This window comes from Etheostoma spectabile, chromosome 12, assembly GCF_008692095.1.
Source record: "Etheostoma spectabile isolate EspeVRDwgs_2016 chromosome 12, UIUC_Espe_1.0, whole genome shotgun sequence".
NCBI lineage: Eukaryota > Metazoa > Chordata > Actinopteri > Perciformes > Percidae > Etheostoma > Etheostoma spectabile.
Window position 1 is genome coordinate 3084566 of NC_045744.1, and position 9511 is coordinate 3094076.

A 9511-nucleotide genomic window follows, 5' to 3' on the forward strand; every position below is an offset into this window, starting at 1 on the left:
TTTTCAACGTGACTGAACTTGCCAAGAATGTGAAGAACAGCTGTGGAAGGAGATACCTGCAGCGATGAGTCATAGTTGTACTTTTGGAAATGTGGATTCAGTCTTTCTGAACACTGACCAACTTTCAGATATTCAGTGTTTTAACTGTAACTGGAAAATAACATGTTTCATTTAATGTTTTAAATCAGTGTTTACAACAGATATTTCAACCTCTGTTTTCAAAAATAACATGGTGCACACCTGTCAGTTTTCAGAAAAGTGTTTGGTTACATGTACCCGTGTATATATGCCGTCAAGAGCAAGCCAATCCTGTAGGTGGCAGTGTAACGAGAAGCTCAAGCCAACGGCAGCCAATCAGAATCCTCAAAATAGCAACAACAGCAACGAATCTTGAAATCCTCGGCTGCCTAAACCTCCAATTTGTTTCGGTTTACTTGGAAACAAAGATTTCTAAAATCTCCAATCTGGCCGGAGTCTTTAGAAACACTCGTTTTCAGAGGCAAATTAGGTTTGTGTGTAAACGAAGGAAAATGTCTCCGATAATCAAAATAACCGTGTACGTGTAAACAGGGCCTGAGCCATTAACCAGTGGCAACTTGCAAAGAGTAAAAATGAGGAAAAAAAACTTTAATGTGTAATTTTCAGATTACATTACAATTAACTTTTTCAGACAACAGTACAGTGATTTGTTGCTTTGACGAACTGCTGTGAGAGAGCAGCTAAAAAAACTTCAACAACCTAGAGACTGCACAGCCTTTACAACATAAAACCCAGTGCCTGGGGCTTTGGTCCGTCCTGGTCTCTGGCTCCTATCTCCTGTAGCGGTACCTCTTGAAGTGGAACCACAGCTGGAAGATCCCGTTGGCGAACTGACAGCGGAAGCCGTGTCGGTGGGAGTACTCCCACTCCCTGTTTACAATCTTAAAGGCAATGTCCTCGTACGGAGGGCCAGCGTGGAACCTCAAGATCCCGAAGTCCTTGTTGTCGGGACTGGGCTCGAGGAAATACTGCGGGGTGGAGCGCTTTTCGATCAGGTCCGGGTAGAAGATGTTGAACTTGTAACCCTGGACGATCTTGGGTGGAGGGTTGTCGAAGTCGTAATGTGTCTGGTTGTACTTGTTCCACTCGAAGCCCGTGTGGACCCTGTTGAAGAAGCGAGGTTTCCTGGGACGGTATTTGTCCGCCCAGAGGTACATCTTCCCCGTGACGGGAAACTCCACGCTGAACTGGGCCTCGTCGTTGCCCATGCCCTCTTTGGCGCGACGTACAAAGGCGTCCTCTGCGCTCTCGTTGGCGTCCCCTGTTCGAGAAGAAGAAACATTACATATACCTCACATACTCAAAAACACAAAAATTGGTTGGCTTGAAATTGACTGCTACCCCACGGAGGACTGGTGTTTCTTATTTTTTCTTTTAATGACATTTTTCATGATTTTTCTCCTACCTGGCTACATGATTTACCCTCTGCAGGCACTACTTTTTTATGTTTGTGTCTGATTTGGAAGCTTTTTGTGTTTGTGTGTTGTTTCGCAGTGTGTCTGTGGGTTTCTAGTCTCGTACCGGTGACTTGCAGCTGTCTGCGTGCTAACTCCAGCCGGTGCGTGTCCTCCTCCGGCGTGATGGTGTGCGTGTCCAGCGGCAGCTCCGAGGACGTGAGCAGCGTGGGACTGTAGCGACCGGAGTCGTACTCCGCCTGGCTCTGCTGGATCAAATCCTCCTCCGTTAGCACGGCCTCCACCACCTCGCCCTCCTTCTCGTCGTTCTTCTTGTCGCCCTTCTCTCCTCCCTCCTCGTCTGGGTTTCCTGCTGTGGAGGTTGATGGACCTGGCTCCTCTTCATCCTCTTCTCTGTTCTTATTTCTTGTGGATGGACCAGGCTCCTCTGCTGTGGTCCCCCTTTTTTTGAAACACAGAAGTGAGAATAAACAGTGGGAAGTGAGAGCTGAACCTCAGGTGACTGTCACCTGACAGTATGCACAGTAACTTTCTGACCCGTCATAGAAACACGTTTCAGGATGTGTATTGTGCGTTGTTTTGAGGTAACTTACTCGTCATCCTCGCTCCTCGGCTCGTCTTTGATGATGGGGAACAAAGGCTCGCTTTCCACTCCTTGTTCCTGTTTCAGCTTGAACAGCTTCTGACGGAGCACATCCTGGTGTCGCTCCCTCAACCTGGGACATTACATTTTTAGTTTTACACTGGCCACTACATAGATTACAAGCCATCCATGGAACTATTACAACAGCAAAACACATTGGTACCTTGCTCTGGCCATGTAGACTCGGACTTGCTGCAGCAGACTCTCCCAGTAACCGATGTCGAGGTTGGACCCTCCAGCCCGAATCTTAGTCTCAATGTTCAGGTGCAGCGCCTGCAGCTGGCTGTACGTCTTTCCTTTGAACACCGTCTGGACATCGATGCTCACAGCCGTGTTGATGCCCTCGCGGCGATCACCTGAGAATCAAAACGATAGTCAGATGGTGCAAATGTAACTTCCCGTGTAAAACAAAGCAGGGAAAAGGGAGTACCTGGTCCTTTCCCAGAGGCCTCGAGCTTTCTCAGTTTGCTGATCTCGTCCTCGGTGATGGTCGTCATGTCCCTCCAGAAGTCCACGTTCTTCCCTTGCTCCAACTCCATGTACACCTGCCGGCGCAACAACACTCAGTCAACCATATGCAGCTGGAGCTCTTTTGAAGAATAACAGTTGTTAACACATGGCATATGTCATGTTTAGGGGCCTGCATGAGAGAAATCATTCAGTTTACACTTTGGGCTGGGTGATCATTCCAGATCAATGTCTGCATATGACTTTTGTGCGACATTTTGTATTCACGCGTTCACCTATGTGCAATTTAACCGAGAAAAAAGTGAAGCATTTCAAATAATTTGATTTACTTTGGGATTTGGAGCTCTTAATGACAGGTAAAAGACAACAGCAGACAGATCTGCATCGGGGACACTAAAATGTACAACATTGTTGATTGTTTAGGTCATAATTTGAATGATACTGTCATAACAGCAATTCTACATCTAATGGCTTCAACTTGCACAATTAATGTTGAAATTATTTCTCACTTAGACCAGATGCTAAGAACGTGACGCAGTACCAATCACAATCTTGAGTTGGTTCATTTTAACCTGACTTGTGTTTTATGTGACTTCATACTGAAGCACCCATATTCTGCTCATTTTCAGGTTCATAATTGTATTTTGAGGTTGTACCAGAATAGGTTTACAGGGTTTCAATTTCAAAAAACACCATATTTTTGTTGTGCTGCACATTGCTGCAGATCCGGTTTTCACCCTGTGTGTTTAGGTCTCTGTTTTAGCTCCAGAGTGAGACATCTCACTTCTATCCTATCTTTATTGGGAGCTGCACATGCTCAGTAGCTCGGTAAGAGCCCATCAGCTAGATAACTGTTTCTCCAGCTTTGGTCAGTCCAAGGCAGGATTAGCTGGGAGACGTCTTCTAGACCAGGGACACTTGTGGAATACCTGCACAACAGGGACAGGAAGTAGAACAGGGACAGGAAGTAGTTCTTTTGGAGATTATGGTCAACTAGTGGCTGTTGGAGCTGTGTTTTGCCAATGACAACGAGCTAGCATGCTACGGTTAGCCACCTCGTCTCTAGTGACGTAGAAAGCTGTGCAGATGTTGAACAGCTCCCCCGGAGACTGAAGACAGACGACGTTCAGAAGCCGGGTCTCACTCAAAACACCATGGATAGTTTTTTTCCCAAGTTTGTATGTGTGTGGAAGCACCAGAGACACAAAAAGCTTCCCAAATCCCAGAAAAAGTGTTTTTCATAATATGGGCACTGTAACCCTTGTATAGTCTTCCTGTAGACCATGAAGTTCCGGGTCCAAATATCCAGCAGTTTTGGCGTTTTTTTCTATGCTTTTGACACTTTTTAAAATGTTTTCTTCAAACTTCCTTTCCATACATGGTCAATAAACCTAATTTATATGACATTATACCTATTTAAAATTTTTTTTTCAAATGCTCTGAAACTGAATAAAAAAGCCCAAATTCAAAGAAAGTAATCATTAAATTTAACAAAGACCATCCATGCAGCCATGTTATTTTTTGGGCATTTTGGTTCTTCTGATATTAAAAAACTTCGAAAACAGGTCTAATTTTACCCCGAGGACAAGGGTTAAGAGTTTTAAGATCTCTAAGGTGCACTTGTTTGTGTTACTAGATCTCCCCTTTAACAGCGATCTTGTGCAATTGGAGATCTTCCAAGATCTATATTTGTACAAGGCAATTAAACTGGAATGGACACACAACCACAGACCTTAATGTCCTCCAGCAGGTCGTCCATGTCAGTGACCGTCAGCCCGTTGAGAAAGGTATAAGGCTCGTGCATCTCCACGGCGAGATCGTCGTCTTCTGCGCTGATGTACTTCGCCAAAAGGTCGATAGGCTTGGCACGACCATCCCGGATTCGGATCTTAGACCTGGACACAGAATCCGTAAAGTTGAAGGAGCCTGGAACTTAACTGACAAAACAAACCCTTGGGATGGAATCCACTCATTGTTGATGCACACACACACACCTTAGTTTGGCCTGATGCAGATGGAAGTTGTCTTCCTGTTCAGCCCAGGTCTTGAAATGCTCCGCCTCCTTCTCTCTCTGCAGCATCTCCAGCTCCGTCTCTCGCATGGCCTTCTCTCGCTCCCTCTCCAGACGCAGCTGCTTCACCTGTATATGCAAAGGTTGGTATGATTATTAAAGGGCTGTTACTGATATCCCTGTAACCTCATACTGCCACAAAACACCACCCCGCAGCTCCTACCTTCTGCAGCTCTCGGCGATTCTCCTCCTGAATACATTTATTCCTGTCTTTGAGATCTTTCTCTCCCAGATGGCCAATTCCTTTCTTATCCAACGCCTGAAAAATTACAGTCAAAAAATCTTGGATGAGTTACAATACTGAGAGCTTGGTTATGACAGGTAGCTATTAGAAAATTCTGACACTGCGGCTAAATTTGAATTAGAGCCCGACCGATATATTGACCTGCCGATATAGAAATAAATGAATGTTTAAAAAATAAAAACGGACGGTCAACCATGTTATGAAGGTTGGCATTGCATAGTTTGTCCACCAGAGGACGCTCTACAACGTCCCTGTTAGTGATGGCGTTGCATAGTTTGTCCACCAGAGGACGCTCTACAACGTCCCTGTTAGTAATGGCGTTGCATAGTCTGTCCACCAGAGGACGCTCTACAACGTCCCTGTTAGTGATGGCGTTGCATAGTCTGTCCACCAGAGGACGCTCTACAACGTCCCTGTTAGTGATGGCGTTGCATAGTCTGTCCACCAGAGGACGCTCTACAACGTCCCTGTTAGTGATGGTGTTGCATGGTCTGTCCACCAGAGGACACTCTACAACGTCCTTGTTGGCAACACTGATTTTTTTTTTTTTTATGTTTTTGTTCAAAGGACTTTTAAGTTTCATATCTTAAGTTTGTATTTTTATACATTTTATTGTCAGAACTTTAATATATTTTAATGTTCTGTTGTGACAATAAAACAAATTATATTCTTTTAGTGAGAACTCATATCTGTCAAATCTGTTTATGTTTTTTTTTTGTTTTTTTTAAATCTGCCAATATATCGGAAAATAGCGGATTTTTAAATAACCAAATATTTGTGTTGTATCGGCCTTAAATATCCTTCATTGGTCGGGCTCTATTTTGAATACGGTTTACAATGACAACTCATCAAATGCTGTTAAACGGCTCTCCACTTCACCTTCTGCCACTTGAACGTGCCCAGTAAGTTGTTGTCGCCGAAGGGATTGTCTGCGTTGGTGTACCCCATGTACTCCTCACTCCAGCCCATCTTTTCTCTCCTTTTCTTCTCCTTTGCTTCCTTCTTTGCCAGCCTTCTGGCCCTTTTCTCTTCTGGTGTCTCCAGAGCTTTCATCATCTCCCTCTGCTTTTTCTTATCCTCCTTTTCTTTGACCACGCGGCCCCCGTGATCCGACCCGGAGCTGTCGGACGACTCGGGTGAACTGGAGCGCTGTCTGCCTTTGTTTCTGTCGCCCATCTCTCTGCTGCTTCTCTCACTCCGCCCTTGTTCCCTGTCTTCACTCCTCTTCCTGCGCTCTAGGCTTTTGTCTCTGTCGTTTGTCATTGCCCTGTCTCTGCTGTTGCTCTTCCGCCTCTCCCTGTTCCTATCTCCGTCTCGCTCCCTCCTCTGTCTGTCTCGGCCTGGACTCCCTCTGTCAGGACTTCTCCGTCTTCTCCTTTCTCGGTCGCTGCTTCCATCGCGGGAGTCAGAGCTGGACTGGGACCGGTTCCTCCTTTCCTCCTTTCTCCCCCTCCTTACTTTGGCATCATCTGAATCAGAACTGAGACAGAAAAGGTGTTTTAGTACATGTTTGCTCTTAGATGAGCAACCATGTAGAAATACATAATGTGACAGAGTGAATGTAAGAGGAAAAATGCAAAAAGCTGCCCTGTGTATTAGAGTCAGTAGGTTAGCTCTAAACCCTGGAAAACCTAGATCCAGATCCACCAGAAGCTCCTTGACGTTGACCTGGCTCACATATTCAAGGTCTTCTTATTTACATTTACAGTGGCTTGCATAACTTTTCAAACCCAGGCTAAAGTTGACTAAAAGGAAGAATAAAAAAAAACATTGTTTGGAAATTGATCTTAATGCCTTAATTCAAAACAAATTAGAAAAATCCAACCTTTAAGGACACCAATTTTCTTAGTGAATGAATAATGTATTGTAAAGAAATAAATGTTCTTCCTTAAAATACAGGGGGCATAAGTATACACCCCCCTATGTTAAATTCCCATTGAGGCAGGCACGTTTTTATTTGTAAAGGCCAGTTATTTCAGATCAGGATACTATGCATCCTGATAGTTCCCTTGGCCTTTGGAATTAAAATACCCCCCCCCCCCACATCATCACATACCCATCACCCTACCTAGCGCTAGGCATGAGGAACTTCCATAAGATCATCTCATGCAAATCAAAGCTATTTTAATTCCAAAGCCAAGGGAACTTTATCAGGATGCATAGTATCCTGATCCATGAAATAACTGGCCTTTAATAATAAAAATCTGCCTGCCTCTATGGGAATTTAACAGAGGGGGGTGTATACTTATGCCCCCTGTATTTTGAGGAAGAACATTTATTTCTTTACAATACATTATACATTCACACTTATGCAAGCCACTGTATGTGTTATACCAAATCCTTGCCTATAATGTATGTTGAATAAACGAAGAAAGGTTGCAGGCTTTGGTGCGATAAGCAGAGCAAAGGTCTCTGTAAAGAGGAAAGTCGGTATGATGGTTTTAGGGTGCAGTCTGGACTCAGATAGACAGTGTCACAGAAAAACACACCTATCTAGTTTTTCAAACTCTGTACACTTGATCAAAAGGATTTGTTTAATACTCCTACTTTGTATGTTTTAATTGTGTTATTGATGGTTTTAAATAGTAGTAGTAGATTATAAAGAGGTAAACTAAAGCAAATTGACATCCATGATGGTGTGGTATGCCTGTTGGAGAGCTTTAGTTGCTGAGAGGTCTAACTATAAGCATGTTACAAAGTACCAAGAATACAGTGGGACACATGGGCTGGGATTTATTTGACCTGCTGTGTGAATAATTACATTCTCGGATTACTGTTATAGCAGGTCGAATCGGGCTGTAGTAGTGCAGTCTGTAGGGAGTCGCAGTTCACCTCCTGGCCAAGGTGCTCTTGAGCAAGGCACCGAACCCCCCTCAACCGCTGAGGGTGCCTGTTAAGTAGCTGTAGCCTACTCACTCTGATTAGTGCATGTATAGGACCTGACGTGTGTGTGTGTGTGTGTGTGTGTGTACCTCGGGCTTGTGTGTATTGTGTAATAGCAACGTGTAAATTGTAATTTCCCCATAGGGGATCAATAAAGAGTATACATTTTAAAATTATTACTATTATTATTATTAGGGGTGGCCTAGGGGAGCTGGTTGGGAATCGGAGGGTTGCTGGTTCAGGTCCCCATACGGACCAAAGCATGGTGGTGGACTGGTAGCTGGAGAGGTGCCAGTTCACCTCCTGGGCACTGCCAAGGTGCTCTTGAGCAAGGCACCGAACGCCCACCTGCTCGGGGCTCATTTCCATGGGCAGCCCCCCCCCCACTTTGACATCTCTCCATTTAGTGCATGTATAGGTACTGAGCATGTGTGTGTAATCCAGGCCTGTGTGTAATGTGTGTAATAATAACAGAGTGTCAATTGTAATTTCCCCTTGTGGGACTAATAAAGGATACATTAATCTTAATCTTAATTATTCTTATGAAAATACTCCAACCAACCATCTAGCACAAGACGGCAAAAGCTGTTACCTTGATGATCGACCGCTCGAATGGCTCCTGGGACGGTTGGCTCCCCGCCTCCTGTCGCTCTCCGAGCCGCTCCGGGTACCTGGACGGTCCCGGTGTGGAGGCCGACGTCGGTCCGGAGAGCCGTCGCTGGAGTTCCCGCTGCCCGACCGCTCCCGGCCGCGGGCGGGTCTTTTCGCATCCAGGGAGCGACTGCCGCCTCTCCTTTTCTCCGGAGATCGAGACCGAATCACCCTGGACCTGTTTCGCCGATCCCGGCTCCGACTTCTGGACTTGGACTGAAGCCGACGTCGTGTTTTGGAATCCATCACGAACTGGCGGGGTCCGAAATGCACTCTGTCGCGTAAATAAGAGGTAACAAAGAAAACGTAGTGATGATATCCGCGATAGAAAAATAGTTTGGTACAGTTTTATTATTATAAAGAAATAACAAATTTACAAAAAGTAATGGTCGGACTTCTAACCAAAATTTGGACAATAACCAATATAACAGCTCTAAACAAACATGTATTTCAATAGGCACCTTGGACAGTTGCATACTGTTGTTCTTGTGTTCTCTAAATAAAGTATATAAGAATATATACACACACACTACAGTGTAAAGTATACTTGTGAATGTGTCAAACATTTGATAAAGTAAGTGGACATTCATGCCGGACTCTAACACACTTACCCTTATTTAAAAAAAATTGGTAGTTTGTTTCAAATTCTACAGGCAGCAGAAAGCCATAAAGGGGCTTTCTACCAAAAGGCGCACATTCTAGACGTCACGAGTATAATTTGAGAAAATGTAGTATTAATAAAAACCACTTGTTTAATGGTTTTTATAGGACACGGCACGTATTAAATCAATTTAACAACATATAAATGTTTTATTTTGTCCAAATAATGTCCGAGTGAAATTAGGTCAAAGCTGCTTTTCAGAAACACAACAACATTCGTGTTTTCGTGACGTCAGGAAACTGACAAATGTAGTTGTCCATATTCCCTCTTACGTGAATAGTTCAAACAATAATGGTAACAGCTCAACCAGTTCCTCGTAGTTCACATTTTATTTATATAGTCGTGTATTATTGTACGTCATTGTGTAGCTTCTTGCTCACTTTTTACGGTTAAAAGTCATGTTTATAGACGCGTGGACTACAAATCCCAGACAACG

General features: G+C 44.2%; 1 protein-coding gene across 2 annotated transcripts; it reads right to left on the minus strand.

Annotated features, from left to right (window-relative positions):
- Positions 1 to 600: 600 nt before the first annotated feature.
- On the minus strand, positions 601 to 8693 carry LOC116699724 (cactin). 2 transcript variants are annotated; one of them, XM_032532439.1, is made up of 10 exons: positions 8356 to 8693; positions 5760 to 6360; positions 4800 to 4895; positions 4560 to 4705; positions 4298 to 4460; positions 2528 to 2642; positions 2261 to 2453; positions 2051 to 2170; positions 1561 to 1895; positions 601 to 1300 (listed from the first exon to the last, which is right to left on the minus strand). In XM_032532439.1, exons 1-10 carry the CDS (start codon positions 8658 to 8660, stop codon positions 810 to 812), a joined length of 2565 nt encoding a protein of 854 aa, XP_032388330.1. In that variant the 5' UTR covers positions 8661 to 8693; the 3' UTR covers positions 601 to 809. The 2 variants fall into 2 exon arrangements, with proteins under 2 accessions (XP_032388330.1, XP_032388328.1); XM_032532437.1 differs by having other exon boundaries at positions 2048 to 2170; positions 8356 to 8692.
- Between the last annotated feature and the right edge of the window lie 818 nt (positions 8694 to 9511).